General features: G+C 55.8%; 8 protein-coding genes and 1 non-coding gene across 9 annotated transcripts; 4 read left to right on the top strand and 5 right to left on the bottom strand.

The window, feature by feature from the left end:
• Positions 1–388: 388 nt before the first annotated feature.
• On the bottom strand, positions 389–2,321 carry ACRALDRAFT_2116119 (uncharacterized protein). The gene is made up of 3 exons (XM_071023741.1): positions 2,063–2,321; positions 1,912–1,991; positions 389–1,823 (listed from the first exon to the last, which is right to left on the bottom strand). Exons 1-3 carry the CDS (start codon positions 2,090–2,092, stop codon positions 1,124–1,126), a joined length of 810 nt encoding a protein of 269 aa, XP_070878957.1. The 5' UTR covers positions 2,093–2,321; the 3' UTR covers positions 389–1,123.
• Positions 2,322–2,651: 330 nt separating this feature from the next.
• On the top strand, positions 2,652–4,476 carry ACRALDRAFT_2038691 (uncharacterized protein; the record flags this gene model as incomplete). Its single annotated transcript, XM_071020899.1, has 4 exons — positions 2,652–2,684; positions 2,761–2,880; positions 2,957–3,146; positions 3,230–4,476. 4 exons carry the CDS (start codon positions 2,652–2,654, stop codon positions 4,474–4,476), a joined length of 1,590 nt encoding a protein of 529 aa, XP_070878956.1.
• A 1,095-nt stretch (positions 4,477–5,571) lies between these two features.
• ACRALDRAFT_2024029 (glycoside hydrolase family 76 protein) lies at positions 5,572–7,151 on the bottom strand (the record flags this gene model as incomplete). Its single annotated transcript, XM_071020185.1, has 3 exons — positions 5,572–6,147; positions 6,222–6,952; positions 7,046–7,151. The coding sequence occupies 3 exons, from the start codon at positions 7,149–7,151 to the stop codon at positions 5,572–5,574; spliced, it is 1,413 nt and encodes a 470-aa protein (XP_070878955.1).
• A 2,843-nt stretch (positions 7,152–9,994) lies between these two features.
• ACRALDRAFT_206013 (uncharacterized protein) lies at positions 9,995–11,241 on the top strand (the record flags this gene model as incomplete). Its single annotated transcript, XM_071021904.1, has 11 exons — positions 9,995–10,054; positions 10,097–10,185; positions 10,288–10,334; positions 10,389–10,424; positions 10,508–10,549; positions 10,618–10,695; positions 10,745–10,773; positions 10,816–10,854; positions 10,901–11,030; positions 11,122–11,149; positions 11,190–11,241. 11 exons carry the CDS (start codon positions 9,995–9,997, stop codon positions 11,239–11,241), a joined length of 630 nt encoding a protein of 209 aa, XP_070878954.1.
• ACRALDRAFT_t6 lies at positions 10,021–10,107 on the bottom strand. Its single transcript has one exon. It is a non-coding gene; the product is annotated as a tRNA-His (tRNA).
• Positions 11,099–16,312, bottom strand: ACRALDRAFT_1073982 (uncharacterized protein). Its single transcript, XM_071018182.1, has 3 exons — positions 15,862–16,312; positions 14,294–15,812; positions 11,099–14,235 (listed from the first exon to the last, which is right to left on the bottom strand). Exons 1-3 carry the CDS (start codon positions 16,041–16,043, stop codon positions 11,425–11,427), a joined length of 4,512 nt encoding a protein of 1,503 aa, XP_070878953.1. The 5' UTR covers positions 16,044–16,312; the 3' UTR covers positions 11,099–11,424.
• A 2,525-nt stretch (positions 16,313–18,837) lies between these two features.
• Positions 18,838–21,068, top strand: ACRALDRAFT_206016 (uncharacterized protein; the record flags this gene model as incomplete). The annotated part of the gene is made up of 8 exons (XM_071021906.1): positions 18,838–18,870; positions 18,942–18,967; positions 19,039–19,058; positions 19,088–19,100; positions 19,200–19,326; positions 19,396–19,427; positions 19,594–19,613; positions 19,714–21,068. 8 exons carry the CDS (start codon positions 18,838–18,840, stop codon positions 21,066–21,068), a joined length of 1,626 nt encoding a protein of 541 aa, XP_070878952.1.
• Positions 21,069–21,692: 624 nt separating this feature from the next.
• On the bottom strand, positions 21,693–22,622 carry ACRALDRAFT_1079144 (uncharacterized protein; the record flags this gene model as incomplete). Its single annotated transcript, XM_071018866.1, has 1 exon — positions 21,693–22,622. The coding sequence occupies one exon, from the start codon at positions 22,620–22,622 to the stop codon at positions 21,693–21,695; it is 930 nt and encodes a 309-aa protein (XP_070878951.1).
• Positions 22,623–23,698: 1,076 nt separating this feature from the next.
• ACRALDRAFT_2050377 (uncharacterized protein) lies at positions 23,699–26,212 on the top strand. Its single transcript, XM_071021581.1, has 5 exons — positions 23,699–24,023; positions 24,109–24,902; positions 24,989–25,143; positions 25,215–25,421; positions 25,505–26,212. Exons 1-5 carry the CDS (start codon positions 23,847–23,849, stop codon positions 25,954–25,956), a joined length of 1,785 nt encoding a protein of 594 aa, XP_070878950.1. The 5' UTR covers positions 23,699–23,846; the 3' UTR covers positions 25,957–26,212.
• The last annotated feature ends 39 nt before the right edge of the window (positions 26,213–26,251 follow it).

The following is a 26,251-nucleotide window of genomic DNA, read 5'->3' as shown; positions in this document are numbered from 1 at the left end:
TGTGGGTGGGTGGTGATGGGTGTGCGGGTGGGTAGGTGGGTAGCGAGGACGGCGGACTATGACCACAGACGAGGCTGCCGGTGATTGAAAAAAAAAAAAAAAGAAAAGAAAAGAAAGGAAAGAAAACAAGAGAAATGGGGCTGCGTCACAAATTTCATGGTACATATTCGATACATCATGTGTAGACTAATATAGGTACCTGTCTTTCCCCTCTTCCCCCCAATCCCCGCAAATAATAGACCGGGAGGCGCTTTGAACCAAGGTCTAAGGTCGCTAGAGGTACCTGTGCTACTCCTAGCTTGGGTGCCGACATAGGTACTGTACTTCGGGACGACCTAGTGTCCATGGACTGACATGGACGTACGTAGTAATATTTTATTTTATTTTCATTTTGAATATAATCCAGCACCTCACCGAGTATACACCGAACTCGACTATTCACACCGCACCGATATGTGGTCAGGACGGAGATGCAAAGGTCAATTCGTCCAACGAACGCACTTGGACCGTAGTGTCCGTGCCACTACTCGACGTGGACAGACCACGTGAGAAACAATGGAGAGCCAGCTCAGTTACACTGGCATTATCGTGCACTTACGCTACGGATGGCAACATGCAAAATTGATCAAGGGGTTTATTGAACTCTCTTGCTCGACGCAACGCTTTGGGCCATGGTGCGATGTGTAACGCGGCCGCTAGACCTCCAAGCAGGATCATATGCCAAAATTACCATACGAAGTACATGCCTTCTATCCATCTGTTCATGTGTGTCCATTTGTCCATTCCCGTATCCGCTCAGCTCAGTACCCCTCCCTCTTCCCGTGTAGGTCTGAAGGGCGAGTGAGTGGCGGTCTATCACAACCCCGAGAGAGCCCATGAGGACCCTCTGCCTTGGCTATACCTTGGTAGCCCGAGTAAAAAGTGTCCCGTGGCCTGCCTTTCCTAACGCCGTGCTTCGTGTTGGTCCATGAATAAAAATAGAGCAGCGGAAATTCTCCCCTCCCGCCAGTCGCTTCCGGGATGAGATCCTGCCTTTTTTTTTTTTTGTCTTTGCAGTACAACACCTCAGGGGACGCGTCGCCGCTTGTAATTCGAATCTTTTCAAAAGGCAAAAGCCACCCGTCTACTCCCCGTTCCCCAGAATGCGCGCAATGAGCACGTAGACGAAAATCACCGCCCCCGCCACGAGGAGCTTGTTCCGATGAAGCCAGCCCGTGCCGGCATCGCGCTGCTGCACGACGGCATCCACCACGGCGCGGCCCTGGTGCCCACTGCCCGCAGCCGCACCGATGCCTAGTTGGGGTCCGCAGCTGGCTCCCCCCGCGCCGGAACCGCCCGGCCGACTCCCCGTGGCAATGTCGATCTTATTCTCGCGCATCCACTCCCAGTTCTCCGCGTCGACCTCGGGCCACTCGGAACGGAACTTGGCGCCGCCGTCGCCCGCCTTGACGTTGCCCTTCCCCGCCACGTTGGCCTTTGCGTGGGACCCGCCGCCCGTGGAGTTCCACCAGCGCGATCGTGCTGCCAGGGCCTTACGCTCGATGGCCGTGGCGGATACCGAGCCCGTGGTCATCTCTTCCGACGTCATGAACGATAGGAGGCCGATCAGGATGGTCGACACCTCCCAGGCCGGGTTGAAGGATTTGGGGTGAAAGTCGGAGATGGAGAGGCAGAGCCGTGTCGATGGTTGAAACCGGCCCGAGGGAGTGTGCATGCGGATGGCCGGAGGGGCGAAGGGGTAGTTCGGGGGAAACATGAGCGTTCCCCAGTATTGTCCGCCGTGGTAAGGGGTATCTTCGGGGCCGGTAATGACATAATGCCACCTATAAACTTGTCAGGATGGATGTACAAGACAAAAGCACCCAAGTAGTGTATATAATGGTGAGTATTCGCGTGAAAGGAGTGACGTACTCGAGAATGTTGGAGTCGGAGGGGTGCGCTTGGATATAGGGAGGCGGGTTTTCCGAGATGGCCTTGTACTCGCGGGTCAACTGTAGTGGCCTGGGTCAGTATGCAGTTCACATGGTTTCATGGAGGAGGGCATTCGAATGGCTCGACATACCCGCTTCTGTGCCGCCTTGCTAGCCGCCATGGTATAGGTAGCAGAACTCTGCGTACCGGATGAGGTCGATCGAGGGACGGTATATACGGAGTCGAAGTGGCGGGCTTGGCCCGTCAGATGCGGATGACGGAGGAAAAAAGGAAAAGGAAAAGGAAAAAGGGCAAAATGAAGAATGGCACACGGAAAGTTGGCTGTAAAAGGGACGAAACGAAAGGCGACACTAGTAAGGGATTTGTCTGAGATTACTGTAGAAGATGGTGGTGTAGAACAGACGACGGAGAAAGCAGGGAGATGAAGCGGAATGAAAACGTCAAGGTGGTCTCAGTCATTCGCCGTCCCTCTGACAAAGCTGACGCAGCGACACTTTAGTCGAAACTTACGGTCGGAGTACGGAGTACCTGGGTACGAAGTATAGCGCCACAGTTCAGCCACCAACAGTTCTTATCGGCTTATCTACTGGCCACAGTGGGTCCAGTACAATCTGCAAGTACCCATGTACATACACCACTGTCCTAGCTACGTCCTCAACCTCGACCAAGACATCATCAAACCACCCACCTTCAGCATTCTACCAAACACCGCATTGCCCATGGCTTCCAGCGCGAGCTCGGGCGAAAGCCCGGTAGGTTCCCCCTTATTTAGAATCAAAACCGCTTCGCTCTCGCTACACCGCTGCTAACACGACTCCCTCCCTCCAGGCGTCTGATCCCGTCAAGAAGCTCGAAGCCGAAGCCGAGATGCTGCGCCGCGAGGCCGAGCAATCCCTTGAACATGCCAGGAAGATTGAGGAAGAAAATCATCAGCGCCATGCATTGCAGGTACGCTCATACTTGAACGCGCCGCACTGCCAAACCCATTGGCGTCGCAGCTGACCGGTCTCCCGCCTTTCTACAGCAACTCCAAGAGCAGCAGCTGGCCCCGATGACCATCCACAAACTCCAGGTCCACGGCGCGACAAACACAAGAAGAAGCCTGCTCGATTCCATCTTTAGTCCGCTGGTCAGCGACGCCGCCAACTCCGGATCGACTCTCGGCGATGTCACAGCCGGCCTACGCGATGCCAGCCACAAGCTCGATCGACTAGGTAACCTCTTCTTCACCTCCTCTTCCCTCCCCTCACAAGACGGAGAAAAGACCATCAAGAAGCACAACCTGACAGTCATCCAGGAATCTTCCACCCCTCCCCCCAAATCCTCCTCAACTCGGCCCAGCAAACCGACCCCTCCTCAACCCCCACCGACGTCGACATTGACATCGCCCTCCGCGAACTGCCCCGCTACAAGCTCAACGCCGGCACCGACGTGGGCAACGCCGAAGGCAACGCCTACACCTCCCTCCTCTGCCGCAACCTCTTTGGCGGCGCCGAGCTCCTCTCCCTCCACGCCAGCGCCGGAACCCGCACCCGCTCCGCCTACTCGGCCGAGCTCAGCGCCCCCGTCCTCCCCGCCTCCGACTCGGACGGCCGCCTCGCCCTCGAAGTCCTCTCCTCCGCCACCGACCGCCCCTGGGCCTCCCACGAACAATTCCTCCGCTCCGCCACCCTCCGCTACGCCTTCCGCTCCCCGCGCTCCGCCGCCTCCCACTCCTTCGAGTACGCCGCCGCCTGGCGCCAGCTCACGTCCCTCGCCGCCTCGGCCTCCCCCACCGTCCGCGCCGACGCCGGCGACTCCTTCAAGTCCTCCCTCCGCCACGTATTCCACCTCGACCGCCGCGACAACCCCCAGCTGCCCCAGTCCGGCTACGCCGTCCGCTCCGTCGTCGAGCTCGCCGGCCTCGGCCCCCTGGGCGGCGACGTCGCCTTCTCCAAGTCCGAGCTCGAGCTCTCCGCCGCCACCCCGCTAGCGTCCTCGTGGCTCCGCAACACCTCCCTCGGCGCCGGCCTGCGCCTCGGCATGCTCTACCCGCTCGCTCCCCACCTCGTCTCCGGCCGCGCCGCGCCCTCGCGCATCAACGACCGCTTCACCCTCGGCGGGCCCACCGACGTCCGCGGTTTCGCCATGGGCGGCCTGGGCCCCCACGATGGCGCCGACGCCGTGGGGGGCGACGTCTTTGCCGCCGGCAGCGTCAACCTCCTCCTCCCCGTCCCGCGGACCGCCCCGGATTCGAGCCTGCGGCTCCACCTCTTCGCCAACGGCGGCCGCCTCGTCGCCATGAAGAGCCAGGGCAGGAAGGCGGGCGAAGGAGCCGACGGAGACGTCGCAGAGGGCCTCGACGCGGGAACCGTGGCGCGTGGCATGTGGGGTGCTGTCAACGACCTGGTGCGCGGGCCGCCCAGCGTCGCGGCCGGGGTGGGCCTCGTCTACGCCCACCCCGTCGCGCGGTTCGAGCTGAACTTTAGCTTGCCCTTGGTCCTGCGACGCGGTGAGGTCGGCACTAAGGGTGTACAGGTCGGCGTGGGTATCAACTTCTTGTAAAGGTAGTCTGCCGGTTAACGATGGGTACATGGTAAGCAACTCGCGCGGGCGTGATGGCAGTCGAGGGGACCGGGAGAAGAGGCAAAGCCATGACAATGGCCTGTACAGTTCTGTTTTCTCCTTTTCTCCTTCTCGACCTGTAATATTAGGAGCATGTTCAGATGTCCGATCTACCTGTCTCATTCGTTAGATTCATTATAATAAACACAATGTATTGTATTCCATGGATGCCGCCTCTCGTCCTAAGGACATGGTGTATTTGGACGCATGGGAGACGCAACATAGTAGACATGACAGTCTCTCCAAAAGTAGTCGTTGGTCAACTCGTTACTCCAGCTAGCACCTCTAATTCATACGAGGCGAGACGGGAATATTCAGGACACCCTCAAGCAAACAAGCTAACAATAATTCACGTCGCGCCAGAAGCTAATCCTTCCATGCAGAGAATACGACTATGCACGATCATTTCTATTCAACGAAGCCAAGCCAAAGCGTTTCTTCCATGGTCTCCGGCAGCCTGGATCGAGTACTCTTCCAAAAACACGTCCCTGAAAGAAGAGACTAGGGACATAGGTGAGAAATCGGGCTCCAGATGCTGAGTAAAGGGAGGTCAAAAGAGTACAGTCACAAACAACGAAAGCTCAAGGTAAAAATCAAACTGCAAAAAGCCAACTAATATCAACCCAGAGAAAAGACTGCGAAACGCCACATCTCCGATGCGCAAATCCGACTGTACATGTATAATCTCGCGCCGCCATGCATGTCTTGAAGAGTAAATCTCCTTACCATGAGAAAGACCTGAAGTAGTCGGTCGGATATGAAAGAGTTCCCTGAATGCAGCGTCTGTTTTTCGTGATCCAAAGGCAAAACTCTCCAAATCTGCCCAGTCTCGTCCGTGGCCCCGAGAGTGGTGAACGAATCGGCGTCTCGTCCTCCGCACATGCTGCGAAGGGAAAGGGAGTAAAAAGTCCGCTAGTCCCGCTAGCCCTGCCTGTTTTCGTCTCGTCATTCCAACGCATGCAAGGACAATCTGGCAGGGGAGGAGAAAAAGAGCCGGGTGACCCTGGCTAAAGTGAAGTGATGACTCGATTCCGTTTAGCTGCCAGTGCTCATCCATCCCCAGGTGCCCAGGCCGCCAGCAAGGATAAGGAAGGTGATGATGCCGGCGCCAGCGCGGTCGGCGGTGGTGATGGGCGAGTAGGTGCGGTAAATGTCACTGTTCTGGCCGGCGTTGGGGTCGCCACGGGAGGTACCACCGGTCGAGTTGGTGACGGGCGGCGCGGCACTGTCGACGAGGAGGGACTCGACGGCGGCGAGGACGTTCATGGCCTCGCCAGCGCCCGTGGTACTGTCGACGGCTGGGTCGACAAACTCGCCCGAGGCCCAGTAGAAGCCGCAGACGCGACCGGACTCGCCGCCGGTGCATTGGCGGACGGCGGCCTCGGCCGAGGTGCGCAGAACGGGCAGGATGGTTTCGCGGAGCTGGGGGACGAGCTGGGTAACGACGGCCAGCCAGCGGTGCACGTAGCCCTTGAAGGTCAACATGTCGGCGGTGCATTGGCCCTGGCGGTGCTCGCATGGGACCTCGTAGGCGACGCCATCGGGGAAGAAATCGCGGAGACAGCGTTCGGCCAGCTTCTCGGTTCGGTCAAGCCACTTCTGGTCCTCCGTCTGCGTAATCATCCCATGTCAGCTTGCAAGACACGTCCTACTGGGTTGGTGGAAGAGAAGAGAAAGGTACGCACATAGTTATAGAGGAAAGCGGCCCCCTGCATCAAAATGGCAATGTTGTAGGAAAAGGTGGCCTTGTTCACGTCGGTGCAGTTATGCTGCACGTGACCACCGTCGTAGACGCGCCAGGTCTCGTGATCAATATAATTCACGCCCCAGAGCCAGTCCCAGGTCCTCTCGGCATATTCGACATACGTGTCGTTTCCGGTGTAGCGGGCGAGCCGGGCACCAATGTTGAAGAAGCAGCCGTTGGCGATTGTGTTTTTGTAGTTGTAGCCGTTGTTGGAGAGGGGGACCTGCCAGCGCATGCCGCCGTTGCAGTATTCGTCGTGGCGCTCCGGGCTGGCTTGGGTGGCCCAGACGGCCTGTGCTAGCGCGAGCCACTGGGGCTGGTCCTCGGGGGGATCGGGAAAGCGGGTTTCGGCGGCAAGCATGGCGCTCATGCCCCAGAAGCCCTGGTCATCGTTGCCGAGCGAGGCGGTGAAGTTACGGGGCTGGTAGTCACGGTTATGGCCGACCTGGTGGACCATGCCTTGTTGAATGACGTGGTTGTAGCTCGTGTCGCGGGTGTAATGCCAGTAGTCGATATATGTGCCCATCATGGCACCACCCTGCCACCAGTAGTAGTCACCGAGTCCGTCATCGGGGGGGCCGGGCAAGATTCCGGGGATCTGGCCGGTCTGGTTCCCTTCGTAAAAGAGCATGAGGTCGTAGGCCAGGGTTCTCGCCGACTGTCGGATTTCGTCTAAGCAGCCGAGGAAGTGAGTGGAGGAAACAAATAAAAATACAATAGGAAACACGAGAAGAACGTGCAGAAACTAGCAAGGGCTGGGCATACCGTCGGTGTTTATGCTATAAGGCGACTGGGAGTATGCGGAGGGCAGTACGCCGGCGAGCAGGAGCAGGGTCGCAGGGACCACGCCCGAAGGCAGTGAGGAAAACATGGCGCAGGTGTCTCGAGGTCAAGCCAAGGCGGTTTTGGTATTTGAAGTGGACACGGTCGGGTGAAAGACGAAAGGCTGGGTCGCTGATGGACCGGGTGGCAGGTTCAATTTCAGGGCCAAGCAAAGCAGGTCGTTGTTGTTGTCGTCGTTTTGGAATCTGCTGAATGTGGTATCGGTCGTTAATTCGTAGCCAAATCAAAGCCTCTCGATGGCCAGTGGAGGGACGCCCGATCGGTTCGACAAGAGGACACTTTGCAAAGAAAGTGATGGCGAAACAAAGGCCTGTCGGTCGCTAGGACGAAGACGAGGTGGTGGAAGCAGACGAAGGGACGATGAATCGGCGGCGAAGGCGATGGATCAGGTCCGAGAACAAATGACCGGGGCTGCCGACGTCAACCAGAGCTGCAAAGACGGAAGAATGGCGATGCGTTCTCGTCGGTGGGTCGTCGAAATGTATTGAAAGGACCGCAACGTGATCTTTTGGTCGTGGTGAAAAGGGAAACGGCAAAATGGAACAGTGCGAAGACTGTAGTAGCGATTGATAAGGTCGCCGTTTAAAAGAAAGGGCAAAAAGAAAAAAAAAAAGTCTTTCTCAAAACGAATGACTGCTGTAGAGTGTCGACAAGTCGAAAGACGGAGCGACAGCGTCAGACAGCGGGTGGGTGAGATGAGAAGGGGGAAAGTATGAGACGGGAAAAAGGTCGATGGTGGCTGTGATGGAAGGAAAGCGAGCGTCACGGGAGGGTGGGAAGGTGAAGGGGGTCGAAGAGTCGAAGAGTCGAAGAGGCAGGCGGGCATGCGGATCCCCCTGAATGTTGTACTGTGGTGTACTATTGTACCACGGAAACGGGCCCGGTACGTGCGACACGGGTGCGATAGAGTAAGTACTTTTTAGGTAAAAGATGTCGAAGGGCTAAGGAAATCCCTGGTAAATGTAAAAGAAGTACTTAGAAATACATTTTTAGTAGAATGGGGAAAGTACACACGGGGTAACGTAAGCATGAAGGGAAGGGGGACATGCGTCTTGCCAACAATATAGACACTGTATACCTACTATGATGCAGAGTTCCGCGTCACCACTCATCTCTCGTGCTTCTCCCTTTCTAGGCGCACACGCAACTGCCATGGGCGGCTCGTTCTGGGCCGCTTGGCTGACCGCATTTTGCTGGTATCGAGACTCTGCTGTGAGACATTCGACCCTTTGATTCGCCGCCTACGCATCGCTTGGCACCTCGATCGGCAAAGAATAATCCATGGAAATCGTAGAATGAGGAATTGAGAAGTACCGTAAAAACTAACAAACTGGGAAATAGCCAAGTTTCTCAAATGATTGCTGCGCTTCTTCTACCCGCCCATCATGCTATCGACATTTCCGAGTCTCCCAAGACTCGAATCGGCCTGCCAGGATGAAGCCAATTGAATGCTGCGTATCCAACACTACCACGCGACCGAGGCCTTGAGCAGCCAGCTTTGGAGCAAGAGGTGCACCATCGCTAGTCTGGTCCGACAACATCTCGGCCTTGCGACCGGGACAGCTGGATACAAGGCGGGTTCAACATGTGCATTCTTGTCGAAATGACAAAGCAGACTGGCGCGCAACAAAAGTACGCGGACGTGCCGAGGACCAGTGTCCCTTGACTGTTGACGAGAAGGTCGGCTGCGAAGCGGCTTCTTATATATGACTGCAACCGTTTACATGCCTTTGGTTTCATGGATGGTAGCCATGTGCGGGAATCGTCGGGCTGTCGAAAATACGATAATACGTTGGAAGGCTAACGTGGATTCCAATAGTTTACTCACGCCGACAACCTACCTCTGCACCGCCGCGTCTGTCGAACCATCCCCCGTTGGGTCTATCGCCTTCTCCGGCTTCCATGCTGTCAACGTACATGCGCATCAAGTCGGCGACAGATGTCAGCGATTTGATCAATGGCAATGAAGACCGATCATGGCATTCCCATCACGCAATCATGCGTGCAACATGGCTATCGCAAGGAGTGTAGCTCTGGGCTAGCCTACGATCTCACAATGGCTGGCTTTTCTCTTCGAGGATCATATCCTTCCCAAATACTCGGTGGTCTGGATCTTGTATGCCTCAAGCCGGCTACGGCACTGTGGCGAGAGAACCTGACATCCCATGTAAAAGCAAAGGCACGGGATGAGGCACGGTACAAAGAAGAGCTCCAGGCCTTTTGTGCAGCCATGGCAATCTCGCGCTTAAGCCGGATCACGTAACGTTTCCTGGTCGTCTCCTTGCCTCGAGATGACTTGCAGAACCTCGCTGGCCTTGCCCTTGGTGGCCACTTGAGCGTGTTGGACGGCATCGGACTTGCCTGAAGGCTGACCGCCGTGCTGCTGGCTTCAATAGCCTTGTCGCACATCCAGCAGACAGCTCGGTGGAGGGTTTCATGAGCACTGAGGGCGTCGAGATGGTCTTCAACTCGCTTCTTGTCCATGTTGTTGGACCCCTGGGCATGCATGAGCTCGAGGCTACGTTGCACAATCATGATATCCACCTACCGTGATGAGACAAGACTGTCGAGCCGATGTATTTATAACACCACGTTATAGGTGTGCGTAGGTAGGTACATCGGCTCGACACTTGTGCCAGGTTACTGTACCTATCGCCGGGGCAGCTACAGTGGGCGGTCTTTGAGGCCACAAGTACTACCAAGTGCAACAAGTACTTTGAAGTACTCCCTCTGCATACGGTGTCAAGTGCATCGTAATATGTCCCATCTTTTACTTGTTTGAAATGTTTTATTTATTTTTATTTTCCTTCTTATGTCGTTTATTATTTTTGTTTCCTATTTACGCAAAAAAAGAAATCAGTCATTTATTTCATGGCGGACAAAAAGGAAAAAAAGAATGCTCGGAGGCGGATTCGAACTGCCGTCAATGCAGTATTGTAGTAACAACCACAATGCATCATCCTAACCAACTAGACGATCCGAGCTTCGGACTTGTTCTTACTTTCTACTGCCGCAATGCCGGTTGAGAAGCCAACTCGGCCCAGCTTCCGTCCCTCCCACTTGTGCCAGGAAATGTAAATGCCTCCACTCTCGAAAGTGGCTTCTCGGGACGGACCTAAAATGCCCTATTCGTACTTGGCCAGCGCACATTCGCCAATGTCCAGTGGGGCTTGTTCAGACGACAGCCTACCACGGGTGGCGGCGAAGCGCTGTGCAGGAAACTCCCGTACTCCCTGACAGGACTATAGTCCTGATCTCAAGCCAGTCTCCGTCACCAAACTGCAGGCATGCTGCGAAGTATGTGTCAAACCTATCCTCAGCGTTGGCGTGAATAGCGAGGGCATGGGATTTTAACCAGAATCGAATCCCTATATCCCCCCTGAGCCGTTTCGCTTCATCGGGACATTCGCCAACAGACCCTATGCAGTTTTCCTTTGACTGAAGGGGGAATTATAAATTGATACGCCAACTAACTCGTTAATGTCATCAAATAGACCATGGAGGCTTTGCCGCGACGGCTGCGGACGTCATTTGGGCGTTATTCCGGCTGCAGGACCGTTTATTAGCCGCTTGTCATCTGTCTGCATAAGGTCTAATAGGGGCTATATTCAGTTCTGGAAGCTCTGCTGGCCAACCGCTTGGATCGACCTGTGCCTATACACCTTAGTTGCCCAGAAGCTCTGCCTCCCAAGTTGGACATTGGATTAGGAGCGGCTGGAAGACACGACGAGGTGGAATGAGTTAGGAGCACTACCTATGTCAGGATCAGTTCCACAGGTCGGTGCAACGGCCCATCAGCTTTTAGATTCCAACTCAGGATATCAGATTCCCGAGGAAGGGGCGGAAGTAAGACCTACAAGCACAAATATCCGTCCGAATAGGTCCATATCATCCCTCATCACCCGTCGTGGGTTACCTATCGTCGGACCACGGTGTATTAGTATTAGAAATCACTTTACTCGGTTGATAATACGTCGCACGCCAGATTGAACAACTAGGAAACCGTCTATTATCGTACGAGCCCAAGTCGCTATTATACGTCTTACAGTCATTGCAAACAACGAAGGGTTCTATCCCATCCGGATAGCCACTCCATACCAAGAACAGGAGGGATCTAAGATCCTGAATCTATATGAACAAGAGAAAAGGAAGAGAAAATCAAGAAAGCAAAAAAAGGCCACGTAGGCAATGTGTGGTGAGGCAGGCCATGCCAACCAGGGATATATCCACCAATCTTTTCTCCCTTTCCCCTTTTCCCCTTTTTCTTCCCCCTTCCGCGGGTATTACTCCGTCACCTCCCCTTACTCCTGCTTCTTCTTCCTCCAACCAAAGATGCCGTTCTTCTTGGGAACCCGCACCAGCCAGTACACCGCGAGCGCACCGAAGATATTAAAGATGATGTACACCCACGTCAGCCCAAAGTTGCGCCACCGGTGGCTGTAGTCGGCCCGCACCGTGGCCAGGAACGTGTTGGTGTCGCCCATCGGGCACATGTAGCACTGCTCCGTCGAGTTGACCGAGTCGGGCGTCAGGTACCCGCCGTACTGGCTCATAAACGGCTCCAGGTAGTCCGAGCACGCCATGTCCGTCGGCGGCACAATCGGCACCAGCTCGTTGTCCGCGCACTCCACATGCGTGTTGGCCAGCGCCGTCGACAACATGCCGCTGACAATGTACGTAAACGGCGAGATGTAGTACATGAAGATCCAAAAGTCCTCCATCTCCGACGGGTTGACCAGGACGCCGCAGAAAATCAGGCACATCATGAACAGCACGTTGGCAATGTTGGCGCCCGCCTCGGCCGTCTCGAACCCGGCAATCATAAAGTCGGTAAACGTGGCCGTGAACAGGAGGAACACCCACAGGAACAGGAACATGAGCGCCCCACGCTCCGTCGTCTGCCCCGCATCCGCGGCATTGTTGTACAGACCGACGGGGTAGTACCAGCAAAAGTACATAAAGACGGCCATGAGCGTGTTCCACGGAAGCTCCGCGATGATCTGCGACAGCATAAACACCTTCCACGAGTACGCCTTGGACGGCCTCTCGCGCACCTCGTAGAGCGACCGCTGGATGACAAAGTACGGCATCGTCTGCTGGACGAGCTGTCCAAAGATGGTCATGATGTTGAAGATGGCGAACATCTGGTTGGTCATGCCCTGGATCGAGTTGGGCGCCTTGTAGAAGACGAATCCGATGAACAGCGCGACGAGAATGCAGAGAGACGCTTTGGAGTAGATGTACGACGGGCTGCGCCAGTATTGCTGGAACACACGGTGCGATACCAGCCGCAGCTGCTGCCAGAACGGCGCCGCGAATTCGCGGTACGACGACGCGTCCTCCTTGTTCAGCGCCGACGGCGGTTCGGGCGATCGCTCGTCGCGGAGGCGCTGCAGCTCGGCCTTGGTGGCCGCGTACTCGGGGCTGTTACGCCACGTCTCGAACCAGTCGACGTCGGTTTGCGACCCCGGCGCCGCACCAATCACCTCCAACATCCACTCGGCCGGGTTGGCGTCCTCGGGGCAGGGGAACCCGCCGTTCCGCTCAAAGTACGACGTCATCGTCTTGGAGTTCTCGCCAATGTCGCCAAAGTACACCGTCTTGCCGCCCTTGGCCAGGAAGAGGAGCCGGTCGAAGCGCTGGAAGAGCACGGCCGACGGCTGGTGGATCGTGCAGAGGATGGCCTGGCCCGACTTGGTCAGCTTCTCGAGCAGGTCCAGGATGGCCCAGGACGTCTGGGAGTCGAGACCCGAAGTCGGCTCGTCGACGAAGAGCAGCAGGGGAGGCTTGGCCGCGAGCTCGACGCCGATGGTGAGACGCTTGCGCTGCTCGACGTTCAGACCCTCGCCGGGGACACCGACGACCGCGTCGGCATACTCCTCCATCTCGAGCAGCTTGATCACCTCATCGACGTAGGCCAGCTTCTCGTCCCGGGGAATGTGGTCGGGCTGGCGTAGCAGGGCCGAGAAGTTGAGAGCTTCGCGGACCGTCGTCGTCTGCAGGTGGAGATCCTGCTGCTGGACGTACCCCGTCTTGCGTTGGAAGGAAGCGTCCCGAGTCCAGCCGTCGACGAGCATGTCGCCCGTGATCACGCCCATCGAGGTCCGGTCAGCCAGGCAGTCCAGGAGGGTGGTCTTGCCGGCGCCCGACACGCCCATGAGCGCCGTCAAAGTGCCGGGCTTGACCCAGCCGTCGACGTGGTCCAGGATGCGTCTCGTCTCCCCCTTGATCTTGACCTCGTAGCAAACATCGTCCCAGTGGAAGACCGAAGTCGACTGTTGGATGTTGGCGCCCTTCTCGCCCTGCTGGGCCATGCGCGACCGGTCGGCCGTGGTGACGGGGCCAACGCGAACCATATCCTCCGGGTCCTCCTCGGCGCCGCCCTTTTCCTTGAGAGCAGCAGGCTTGTGGCCGCGGCGGAAGACGAGAACTTCGCCCTTGGACTTCTTCTCGGAAACCAGCTCGGCGGCGATCATGTAAACGGCCAGGAAGAAGAACACAAAGGCGACGAGGATGCCGAAATTGCGCCATCGGTTGTGCCATTCGTACGAGAACATGGACGAGGCGTAGATGGTACCGCTGACGTAGTCGCTGCCGGGCATGGCACCCACCGAATTGCACACCACGTTCTCGCGGGCCGCGTCGGGGTAGGGGGGCAAGAACTGCGTGCAGATGAACTCACGGCCGTGGAATTCGTTTACGATGAGGGCTTCGAAGGCGTAGGCCAAGGGATCGATGTAATTGAGCCAGCGGCACCAGTCCAGCATGTAACGAACGGGTACGACGAAACCGGTGAAGATGACCAGGATGAGAATGAGGATGGCAGCCGGGACGAGGGCCTGGGACATTGTGCGAGACGACGAGGCGATGGTTCGGAAAATCATCGACATGACCAGGACCGAGACGAAGGAGATGAGCAGGAAGAAGAAGAAGTGGCCTGCTTCTCGCCGTAGACCCGTCATGAAGTAGATGATGATGTTGAACACGATGGAGTTGACGACCTTGTACGGCATATCGCAGAGCATGGATGATACGGCTTCGGCGGACGGATGATAGAGGGCATAACGGCTGTGTTTCTCGACGATGGGTCGCTGGGCATACAGGGTGAGAATCTGGGTAGGCGGGGTTAGTTTCTGCTTCTTTTGCACGGGAAAGATGAGAAAAACTTACCTCCAGGGCACTGGAAAAGCCATTCATCAGGAGGGCAAAGAAGAGAAGGGCGCCTCTCTGGAAGAAGCTCTCGGCCGTCTCCGGCATGTTGAAGAAGACGGAAGACACAATCAGGGCCATGACGGTGTTGCCGACAAGTGAACCAATGGTGATGCTGGGATCACCCATGAGGCGTTTCCAACCACGCCAGAGACAGAGCTGGACCTGCTGCAGGTACGACAAGGTGTAAGGGCTCTTGGACCGCTGGCCCTTGGCCTGATGGGCCTTCTTCAAGGTACGGAACGCCTCGGCGTCGGCTCCGTTGAGCGGGTGGGATTCCTTGTACTGCTCAATCTCGGCCTGGAGCTTCCGGTAGTGGTCGCTGTTCTTCCAGGCGGCGGCAAAGTCTTCGGGGGTGCGCGGGACGCGGCCCTCGAAACCGGGACGGACGATGCGCTCCGAGGGGGAGGTCATGGAGGTGAGGAAATCCGGGGTGGTGGCACGAGGCTCGCAGTGGAAGCCGAGGTCGATAAAGTACTGCTTCGCCTCGTCAACGTGGCCGAAGAAGATCTGGTGGCCCTCGTACAGCACGGTGACCTTGTCGAAGAGGTCGTAGGCGCTCTGCGGGGCCTGGTAGATGGACACGCAGGCGGTGGTGTTGAACAGCTCGGTCTGGAGGCGGAGGGTCTTGCAGAACTCGATGGCGTTGGCCGAGTCGAGACCACGGGTCGAGTTGTCCCAGCACTGCAGGGGCGCACCGGAGAGGGCGGCCTCGGAAATGGTGACACGCTTACGCTCGCCGCCGGAGACGCCGCGGATAAAGTCGTTTCCGACGCGGGTGTTGATGGTGTGCGAGATGCCGAACATGGCCATGACGACGTCCCGGAGGTGGTTCGAGAAGACGGTGGAATTCAGGCCGGCGGGCAGCTGGCGGGGGCGGCGGGCACGGGCGGCGAAGGTCAGAGTATCGCCGACGGTCATCATGGGGAAGTGCACGTCGACCTCGGCAGTGTAGATGGCCTCGCCCCGGTGGTTGGTGTGCATCTCCTCGGCGGTCATACCCTGGTAGTTGAAGTAGGAGTCCTTGTCGGTGTAGATGCCGTTGGTCTCACCGGCGATGGTCTTGAGCAGGGTGGAGCAACCGGAACCGGGAGGGCCGAGAACGACGAGCATCTCACCCTTGTGGACAACGCCATCAAAGTCGCGTAGGATATCGATGCGGCGCTGGGTCTGAGGGAAGAGGCGGCGGGCGATGCTGCCGGCGGCACCCAGCCAAACATTGCCGACATCCTTTTGAAAATCGGTAGCTTGACCGTAGCCAAAGACGTTGAGGTTCTGAAAGGCGATGCCCGAGGTACGCATCTGGCCGCCCTCGGAGGAGATGAGGTCGACGACCGACTTGGCCCAGGCGCGGGCGTCGAACTTGGACGAGTGGGGGTTGAGGGGCGAGTCCTGGTCCTCGGAGGTCAGGAAGGGGTTGGTGCCTTGGGAGACGTGAGCACCGGTGGTGGAGGCGCGGGAGTATTTCCCGGGCGAGGTCCTGGACGATGGAATGGCGGCGGTTCATCTCTTGCTCGCCATCTTCAAACTCGATACCGTCAGCGTCGGTGGCGTCCGCCTTGTCGTCGCCGCGGCGGGTGGTGTCACTGTGGGCAACCTCGGTGACCGAAGTGGCACGGGTACCGGTCGAGTCTTGGGATCCAGGCGCGGCGTAATGCTGGGCGGTGGCATCGTTATTGGTGGGGATGCCGGAGAGTCCTGGGACGGACATGGTAGGCAAGATTTGCGACGCCGTTCGGGGCGCGCTGCCGATTCAACGAGTTATTAAAGGGGTTTCTAGATCTCGATGGGAGGTGGGAGAGTGGGAGAGAGATTTGAGGGTGGAATTGATCAAGTGGCAATAGACAAGAAAGAGTGACAGGAAGGAATTAAGAGAAAAGAAAATATAGTAGAAGGGTGGATTAAGGCGAGGGGTAAGAAGATCAAAGGAGCGGAGAGAAGGAAAGAAGGTAGAAGATATTTTGGTGAATCCCACGGCGGAGGAGAGAGGAAGGAGAGAGTCGGACTTTCTTCTCCTTCCTTTTTTTTCTCTTTTTTTCTTTACCTTTTTTTTTTTTCCTTCCCCTAGGCGGAGCTCGGGGAACGGGGGCTCTGAGAGATCCAGGGGCAGTCGCGACTCAGCACCAGACCGAACCCACGCAGTTGGGAAACACCGTGTATCCTTTGGTAGATACACCCCTGGGGTGTACGGAATGCTGGTATAAAGTGGGTCGAAGGCGGGATTCAGTCCGTTGCTTACTTTGTAAAGTGATGTATATCTCTCTAGGCAGTGTATATTGCAAAATACGCGTCTAAAATGCCTTTAAGAGGAAGATGAAATGGATTTATATGGCATAAGAGAGAAGCCAAGTTCACGACGGATAGGTACCTTATAAGATCAAGACAAACGCCTCGCCGGTTACCGTACTCATCGGACACCAGGCCGGCTCTAAAGTGTGCAGCCCCGGCAGTCACGTCATTGGCACACGGGAACTTCTGACGGGAAGGAAACGATCGTACACGTACAAAGTACTTCTACACCTGTAGTTTAGGAGCAATAGCCATATCCTCAGCGCATGATAACTGGGCGTGGAACCCGTTTTAGCGAGTCACTTTACTTCTCCTGCGTGTACTTTGTCGTGTACTTCGTACTTGCGCGGACGAAATTACTCGTCCACTCGTCCAAAACTCCGCCGTCCCCATCGGCGTCTTGTATCTCTCCGAACGCGGGCAAGATTAATAATACTTCCTAACCCACCCCACTCGCTTATTTCTCGCCTCCACGTCCCCATCCCCAGTCTTCGAACGAACACTAGAGTGGCAAACTCCCTGAATTCTACCCGAGTATTAAGATAGACCTTCTCCCCGATAAGCAATTTGACGTATACTAGTGCGCCGACACAACTCTTACTTCTGTATACGTTGCACGGACTTGTAGAAAAGCAACTGGCCGTCACATGCACATATTTTGAATGCTGACATAACTGTGTTCGGAGGTTAGTTTGCATCTTGAATCGTAATTTCCCTGCAAGTCTCACATCGCCCAAGTGGGATCTCGGGGTCTTCCAACACCCCGACCCGATGGCCCCGCAAGATCTGACTTTAAATCGCTGCAAAGTACTCTGCAAGTACATCGTACTGTTATGTACCAGCACCTGCCATATTACATAATCTATCAGCCCACCCTCACTCACGTCTCGCCTCTTATTCGTACACCACCACATCACCATCCCCGAGCCGAGTCTTTCCACCTAACAAGTCGGCCTCGAAGAAAACGGTACAACGTGTATCGTGTCGCTACCGAAGATAACCACTTGGTTAGCATTCCATCTGCATTAGCTTTTGCCTATGCCTTTCCAGACCCTGAAATCTTACCCCATTTGTACACAATTAGCTTACATCTCCCCTCTCACCGATCAACTTATCACCCCCGCGTCACCTCGCCACAGATCGTCTCCAATAGGAACTGAGGGCTGTCAAGTTTTGCTACAATACCATGCCGTCTGACCTCCAACGAGTTTCGAGGAATAATATCGAGCCCATCAATGCCCAAAGCCGTTCCGACTTGACTGGACTAATTTACGAAGTAAGGCGAAGTCCCGCAAGACCCTACGATGTACAGCGGTACGGGTACGGTACATTGTCCATGTCTTCGCTTCCTAATCCGGCCAGAACCCGCCATTTTACTCAATCCACCCCATCCCCCACTGTCTACCCCTAACCCCCAACTCGCCCCCAAGCAAGTCCGCATGTACCTACGAATACGAATGCGGAAAACCCGAACTCGCAAAGTAATGTTGGGATGGCTTTATCATCTTATTTCCTCTTCTTTTCTTCCTCGGGGCTCTGGCCAACTCCGATCGGGCTCGATTCATGACCGACCGGGATCAAAGTCCGCCTTGCACCCCGTCTTCGCATGGGCGGTTTTCACTCATTCACCGGTGAACCTTCCGATGAATTTACGGCATCGCGGAATGTTCACTCGGGGTCCCGGGGCTCTACTGCCGGTTGAGACCGAGACTGCCTGTCCGTCGCTCTGCATCGTCGTCCGAGTCCTCTTGCCTTAGTGGGCCATATCGGAATCCCGGATGCTCCGTACCTTAACTCGATAATGATCCGTCCCGGACGTCCCGGACACCACTTGGCTGAGCAAACCCTTCACTACATACGATACTCATAATCATAAACGTGACGACATACCTGTGTATTGTCCGCTTCGCCAAGACAATCCGCAAGCGTCGTAAGAACGTCGGAAAGGCTCTGATACGCATTTGCCAGCAAAGGTTTGACTGCGCCATCTCGTTAAGGCCAGATATTTACCTGCAAACTCATACGAAGTAGGTTGTTTATTTCACGTGTAGTTACGATTATGTGTCGTTTGTTGTTTACCTGATTCGTTATTATACCTGCTTGTCTAAGAGTGAACCAGAGTCCCTTTATCCATGATTTTGTTTCTTATTCCTCTGGCTCCGACTATAAATTTTAAGTGCCATTTCTTAAAGGCAAGGAATAGTAAGTCTAAGTAGATGATCGCAACCACGGAAACCCTGCGCTCTCGGGTGGCTGCTCCTTAAACTGGCGCTCTTTTGTTCTCTTATATATAATCAATACTATATATGTGTGTGTAAAGCAAGAGGAGACCGAGTTGTTTCTGGCGTAGTAGAGGCACTTGAGACAGAAATGATAGGTGGTATAAATGAAGCACGATGAATGATGATGTGTGGGAGACTCCAGGGCCCTAACAATCGTGTAGACAGTTGACAATCGATGCTCAAGACCATTCCCCTTCGTCAGCGGAAGCATCAGGCTCTTTCCAGGACCTTATAGACGTATCACTCTTACAGTCTATAATACTTTGGCGCGCCAAACTCTTCCAAAGCTGACTGAGGCCATTCTATTCATGTTCCATCCGCATACTGATTCTGAAGACAATTATCCAGGGGCCCTTGGCTGAGTTCCAACCAGAGGGAACACAACTGAAACCCTGCGCGCATTCAAGCACCTTCCCGCAGCAGGTGCCTAGTGTTCTGGAACTTGCTGTATAAACTTGCGTCAAGGCAGTTGTCTGTTCTTACTGTGTAAAGAAGAGAAATTGGCGTTTATTTGGAATCAAAGGGTGTGCTGATATCAAGGCAGCGATATACGATGTAGATATATCGACTGAACCATTTATATTTATATTACCTTGGCTGACTGAACTTCTGCCTGCATCCCGCGCAATGTCCTTATAATTGGGGCGCTGCCTGCTTTCTCGTCACTCTGTTTTTACCCTCTTCCTCCAGCGAGGTAAACTGTCCTGCTAGTGTTTTCAGGTATTGCTATCTACCCTTTTACGGCACGTAGTTTCTTAGTATCTCATGGCTGGATCAATCTTAAAGCTAACCACTTCTCATTTCTTCCAGGCACGGGCAGCCCGAGATATCATAACCAACCCACTTGGCTCCTCGTCAGAAGCATCAATACCTACTACAGTCTTTTTCTACAGCTTTTGCAAACGGAAAACCAGGCCCCCTGCACCGCGACCGTACGAATGGACAAGGAAATGGAACACCCACCTCGATCCAGGTCTCCGTCCCCCTCTCCCTCTCCGCCTTCGCCCCTTGCCCCCATGCATGTAGCCGATACCATCGCAAACATAAAGGCACGAGACAAACACTACATCAAGAAGCATCCCGGGTCGTTCCCCCAGTTCGCGCGGCTTCCCCCCGAGATTCGCCAGCATATCTGGCGCCTTTCAGCGAAGCCCTTCCGCGTCCACACCTTAAAGAAGATAGGACGAGGGCCTACAAATACCCGTATTTTGTACCCGACCTACATATACACTCAGTTCGCTTTTGCGGCCGACCCTGTCTGGAACGCACGTCTGGTATCGCGCACCGAACCCTGGCTGCAGTTATCCACGCACAACGGCAGGTTGTACCGCCGCTCGCTTATGTACGGGCCGTATGGTGTCCGAAGCCCACTTGTCTCAGCACAGGGATTTGGGCCTCTTGACCTTCTCGACATCAGGGGAGGTCTTATCCATGTGAACGGGGAAGCGAGAGCAACCATTACGTCTCTCAGGCGTGGCTGCGAGATTCTCAGGTTCGATGGCTGGCTCTCTAACCGCGTGACAGTGGAGCCCTATGGTGTGCACGCTGCCACGGCTCACTGGCGCAAAGACATCATCGAGTTTATTGTTCAGGCCGATCAACTCTTCTCTTGTTATTTTGTGAAGAACCATCTCTGTCGCCTTTCTTGGTCGGGTTCCGTCCAACGTCTGGCCCTAAGCCACCGGCGGACTCTCGGCATCGGGTCCCGGGATTGGCCGCCGCTATATTCTGATATAGACGACTTGGCCTACTTTCTCCTCGACGCACAGAGCAGGTTTGAGGGGCTCGGGGATGAGGAAGAAGGTGGTTCCCTCTGGAAACTTCGTGGGATCGTCTCGTCGGCTTATCCTGCTCTCCGCCATGTCATCCTCGACACCACTCTTGCGTCAGATAAATTCTTCGAGTTTTCTAAACGGTACCCTCAATATGTCCTGGATGATCACGCCGTGGGCGTTGGCCGCACCATCTCTCCGAGGGATTTGAAGAACAACCGCTTCTACATCCCTGCGGATCCTGATTGCGACCATCCCGATTCTTGCCCCTGCGCTGCGTGGGACCTGGACGAGTATGGCTTGGTCTTTGCTTTCTGGTACTGGTATGGCAAGCTCTTCCATGCGCTTCACCCGCAAGTTGAGGTGTCCTACACATATGGGCCCCGAGGCTAGATGTATTAAGGGGACAATGGTAAGCCCCGTGTCGTCTCAATTGTACTCCACGCTGGTTCAGGGGTATTCAGGGATAAGAGGTTAAAGGAAAAGGGTAGGGTAAACATCTTTGACAGTGGACTGGTGGAATAAAGCACTCAGGTCATCTCAACCGAAATACTCAGGCAATTTAAGACATACTAAAAAGAAAAACACAAAAGAAACATTGAGAACCTGGCGCCGAGCTGAAAGACCACTGACCACATCCAGACTTATATGTAAGAATCAACTGCCAGCTCAGGGAGAATTGAATTCTAGCTCATTATCGACCAAGCCACGTCCGTAATTTGGTCCTCGGGACGTGACTTGGCCAAGAGCCAAGATGGTAGCTCTCGGACATTGACCGCCGTGATAGTGGCTCTGTTACCTGTAGCTCGCAGCCTCTCTCGTCGTTTGCATTCCTCCGACGGGTCGCACCGTCGCAGTCCGCGTAAGCACGGCTCAGGTTTTCCATCTCGTTGCACCCATGAATGATGACACCTCGGCTCCCGCCAGCGTGACAGAGACCTACATTATCGTGAAGGAGCGAAAAGATTGCACGAGAATCCCAAGGAAAAACCGTGTCATATTTCTTGACCCCTGGACTTATGCCTTGGGAGGATCCGGCAACCTGTGCTTGGTCCTCCTCCCCCATTCCTCAATAGGCGTCAGCGTAGCAGGCAGTTCCTTCAGCACAGGGCCCATATCAATCTTGAAGGGCTTCTCGGGCGACTCGTTGTAGTGGGTATAGGCCTTGTGCATCTGCTTGATGATCCGATCCGCGTCAATGCCAGCCCTCTCCCGCATGGACGCGCTGATCTTGTCACAAAAGTCGTCCACCGTCTGGTTCTCGTAGGCCAGGGGCCGTTCCCAGGCGCGGGAGAGCTTCGCGGCCAGCTCCTCCAGCCGCACCGTCTCGGGCCCGCCGACGGGGATGTTCCGGCCCGCCAGGTGCGGCTTGTCCATGCTGGCCATCATGAGCTGGGCGACGTCGTGGTGGCAGATCCACGACACCTCGAGGTCGGGCTTGTGGCAGTAGACAATGGTCGAGCGCTCGGCGATGGGAGGGTACGCCCACCCTTCGAGCAGGTTGTCGAGGAAGACCACGGGCTGGATGGAGATGACAGGGAGCCCGGCGTCGCGCAGGATGCGGCGGATGTCGACGCGGTCGTCTTGGGCCTTGATGCCCCGTTTTTCTTCCGGGACAGGCATGCTCGTGTTGAACACGACGAGCCGCACGGATGGCGTTTGGGCGGCGGCAGACGCCACGGTGCGGGCGCCAGCCAAAACGGGCTCGGCTGGCTGGAAGGACGTCGACGGCAGATTCAGGAAGATGACCTCCGCGCCCTCGAGGGCCCTGGCGATGGCCTGCTCGTCTGTAAAGTCGGCGGCGAAGGTCTCGATGGGGTTCCCGTCAATGGTGAGAGGTTTGGGGTTGCGGCTGACGGCGACGGGGTGGTGGCCGGCGCGGGCGAGGGCGGCCACTTGGGCAGCCCCTTGCACGCCTGATGCTCCAAAGACGACGACTCGTGTCATTGTGAAGTGTGTTGTGTGCACGATGTGGTTTTGATTCCTTCTCTCTCGCTCGCACTCTTTCTTTCTTTCTTTTCCTTAGGTGCTTGCTTTCCCCTCTTCTGTTTCTTTCGTTTATTGACTGCTTCTTCTTTCTCCTCCTTTCTTGTGCCACTTAAAACGGCTGCAGAAGGAAATGCTGTGGTGTGTGTAACTTCGGAAATATTTACACTGATGTGAAATCGGAACCATCCGTCATAGTCTGGACTCTTAGTGAACTCTGTGTCGTTTCCTGCTCCCCTTCTCCCTATTATGTTCTGGCCTCTCAGGTTGCCGAGTTGGCCAGGTTTCTCCAGCTCCCCTGAAATAGCTACCCCTGGTCTTCCTCGGGAAACCTTTTGCGGATCAGCAAACAACTTCCCCACGGCAAGCGGGCACTCTGATATTAGTGCAACGCTACTCAGGTCAGACTAACCTTTAGCGACCCTTAGAGGCATCTTGGACTGCCACCATCGTCCACATCCCCAGATTTGTGCGGGGTGGTTCTTTTCGGCACATGGAAAGCTGGCAGAGCTTGGAGTCCAAAACGGGACGGCATCGAGGCGTCGAGAGATTCGAGACTTGCCGCCCTGGAAAGGCCCGCCAGGGGAGTGGCGTTCACGCACAGACAGACATGTGCCACCCTGTGACCCTTTGGGGGAGGGATGAGCCGGGAAAGCTCGGTCGAGAAGACGCAACACTTCTGGCAAGGAATTTGATCTGATGCTCATCTCCTTCTCACGATGCGAGCCACCTACCCCATAGTCATAGAACCCTGTAGTCTGTCTCCGCAGACACGGTATCCCACAATGCCACTTCCTAGTATCGTCCCAATGGTGGTGGCCAGCGGACCCAGTTCCGGATGACGACTTGTCACCATGGAAATATGCTCCCGGGGGTGGGACCCAAGGGCCCAGTTCCCCAGCTTACACCAATCTGGCCCGCCTCCACGTTTTTGCATAGGACGCAGGAGGACAGCATCCAGGTATATAGGCCACTGCTGTTCTATGCTCTGTTGTTTAGCTATCCAGTGGACCAGTCCTCTTCTTCTATTGCCTTGATTGTCCTTGAGAGGGATCTCTGTCTTAACAGAGAACGGGCTACAGGCAAACCCATTCTTCTCCCCTCTGTCTATCAAACCCATTTGTTCCACTCTCTCAACTCTGAGCTGTCAAGTCGGATATAGTCCAGACAGCAGAGACCGCAGCAATGGCCATCTCTCCAGCGCCCGCCACGGCGCCGCAGCACTCCGACTCGGACGGCCACGTCGACATGAACGAGAAGGAGACGCACAACCAGATTGAGCATGCCACTGTTGCCGTGTCCGCGGACTATGAGGATCCGAATTCTGGGAAGCTCACCAAGGAGGCTATTCTGGCCTACATCGTACGTGATTCCCTTGTTTCACTGCCAGTTCGGCGTTCCGATACACGTTAGACTGTTCGACTAACTCTTCACTCTCCTCAACTAGGCCATGTGCGGCCAGATCAACGCCTACATCATGTCCATGCTCATCCCCGCCACGACGCTGGGCTACATCAACGCCGAACTGGGCCCCGACCCCAACTCGACCTGGATCACGCTCAACTGGACCTTTGGCGCCTCGCTCATCGTCTCCATCGGCGGTCGCCTCTCGGACATCTTCGGCCGGCGCTACTTCATGATGACGGGCGCCCTCATCTCCATCGCCGGCTGCCTCGTGGGCGCCAACGGTAAGAGCATCAACCAGATGATCGCCTCCGGTGCCCTCTTTGGCGTCGGCTCCGGCTTCCAGGAACTCTGCTACGCCTGCGTCCAGGAGGTGGTTCCCAACCGGTACCGCGTCATGGCCGTCGGCGGCCTGGACATCAGTCTCGCCATCGCCTTCTCCAGCCCTGTCATCAGCTACGCCTTCATCGCCTACCAGGACATTGGCTGGAGGGGCGCCTACTGGTACCTCTTCTCGTTCCACTGCTTCGCGTTCGTCATGCTCTTCTTCTTCTACAACCCGCCCGACTTTTCCATGAAGCACGGCGAGGACGGCAAGACCAAGTGGGAGCTCGTCAAGCAGATGGACTGGGTTGGCGTCTTCCTCTTCCTCTCCGGCGGTGCCCTCTTCCTTGTCGGTGTGAACTTTGGTGGCCGTACTTACCCCTGGACGCATCCCGGGACGTTGGCACCTATTATAGTCGGCGGATGTTGCTTCATTGCCGTCGGCTTGTGGTGTGCCTATGCTCCGCTAAAGTACCCCCTGTTCCCGCCCAAGCTGTTCCGGAAGGTCCGAGAGTAAGTGGTCCCTCGCTGATGCGATTCATGCAAAGGTCGTCGAGTTGAAGTTGAGGTTGAGCGATGTGTTGTACTGACCAGACCAGGTTCGACATGGTCATCGTCGTCTGCTTCGTCGGCGGTATGCTCTACTACAGCATGAACGTGCTCTGGCCTCGACAGTCGCAAGCCTTCTTCATTCCGGAGGACCAGATCATCATGCGAGGTGTCTACGCCATTATTTTCTCTTGCGGTACCTGGTGTAAGTAGTGACTGGAATATCCCACGATGGTCCAAGGGAAAGGAAAGGGAAAGAAACTAACAAACAACCAGTGGCCGGTCTGATTGTCGTCTTCGTCTGCTCCCGCCTCCACAACGAAAAATGGCAACTCGTTGCCTTCACCATCGTCCAGACTGCCCTCATCGGATCCATGGCATCCGTCGGCGCCGATGACAAGGCCCAGGCCATCGTCACCGTGGTCTTGGCTGCGACGACCATCACTCCGCCCCAGCTGCTCTCTTTCACCATGTTGTCTTTTGGTCTGGATGACCAAGCTGACATGTACGGAACCCCGTCTTCCTCTTCCTCTTCACTTTACCGCTGCTAACATGTCGCTTTTCAGTGGCGTCGCCGTTGGTCTGGCCGGAACATTCCGCCTCTTTGGGCGGCGCAGTGGCCACGGCCATCTACACGGCCATCTACTCCAACCGCTTCAACGAAGTGCTCCCCGGCGAGCTGACGGCCGCCATCGAGGCCTCGGACGTCGCCTATTCCGAGTCGCTCCTCGGCGAGCTCACGGCTGCGGCGGCCACCAACACGCGGGCGGCCTACGAGGCCGTCTCGGGCGCGACGCCGGAACTCGTCGACCTCGTCATCGAGGCCGCCCGCGCGGCCTACGTCCAGGGTTTCCGCCTGGTGTACCTCGTCGCCATTGCGTTTGGCGTGCTGGCCACCATTGCGGCTGCGTGCACTGTCAGCACGGACAGGAGCAAGAAGAATAACCAGCGGGCGATTGTCATGAAGAACGAAACGCAGAAGCATGAGATGGCCATGAAGAACAAGACGATTACTTAGCGGAGTATAGCATAAGAACCATGATGCTCCGAATTGGGCGTTATGAAAGGGGGATTGGTGGCTTGACATCCCGTGCGCTCGAGAACCGGGAGACTCACTTGTACCTGAAGCGTTCATGTTGGAATTACTCGCAGGAAAAGATGGTGGATAGAATAAGCCATAGATGTATCATGTAAGCGACAAGAACTGGACGATATTCGCCTGCTCTTCATCCGTTTCCTAGTCGTGAGATTTGTGGCATCCTGACATGTGTACCATCCGTTGACAAGCGACGACGACTGGACGGACAGTAAAG

The sequence above is a fragment of the Sodiomyces alcalophilus genome, assembly GCF_042370955.1.
Source record: "Sodiomyces alcalophilus JCM 7366 unplaced genomic scaffold ACRALscaffold_1, whole genome shotgun sequence".
Classification (NCBI taxonomy): Eukaryota; Fungi; Ascomycota; class Sordariomycetes; order Glomerellales; family Plectosphaerellaceae; genus Sodiomyces; species Sodiomyces alcalophilus.
This window is presented reverse-complemented; position numbering and strand designations above follow the sequence as displayed.

Coding starts and splice junctions, on each gene's coding strand:
- ACRALDRAFT_1073982 (XM_071018182.1), bottom strand. CDS start 16,043: ATGTCCGTCCCAGGACTCTCCGGCATCCCCACCAATAACGATGCCACC. Junction 15,813..15,861: donor ACCGACGCTGACGGTATCGA/GTTTGAAGATGG, acceptor TCCATCGTCCAG/GACCTCGCCCGGGAAATACT. Junction 14,236..14,293: donor GCTTTTCCAGTGCCCTGGAG/GTAAGTTTTTCT, acceptor CCGCCTACCCAG/ATTCTCACCCTGTATGCCCA.
- ACRALDRAFT_2050377 (XM_071021581.1), top strand. CDS start 23,847: ATGGCCATCTCTCCAGCGCCCGCCACGGCGCCGCAGCACTCCGACTCG. Junction 24,903..24,988: donor CTGTTCCGGAAGGTCCGAGA/GTAAGTGGTCCC, acceptor TGACCAGACCAG/GTTCGACATGGTCATCGTCG. Junction 25,422..25,504: donor TTTCACCATGTTGTCTTTTG/GTCTGGATGACC, acceptor GTCGCTTTTCAG/TGGCGTCGCCGTTGGTCTGG.
- ACRALDRAFT_2116119 (XM_071023741.1), bottom strand. CDS start 2,092: ATGGCGGCTAGCAAGGCGGCACAGAAGCGG. Junction 1,992..2,062: donor GCAAGGCGGCACAGAAGCGG/GTATGTCGAGCC, acceptor AGGCCACTACAG/TTGACCCGCGAGTACAAGGC. Junction 1,824..1,911: donor TCCGACTCCAACATTCTCGA/GTACGTCACTCC, acceptor ACAAGTTTATAG/GTGGCATTATGTCATTACCG.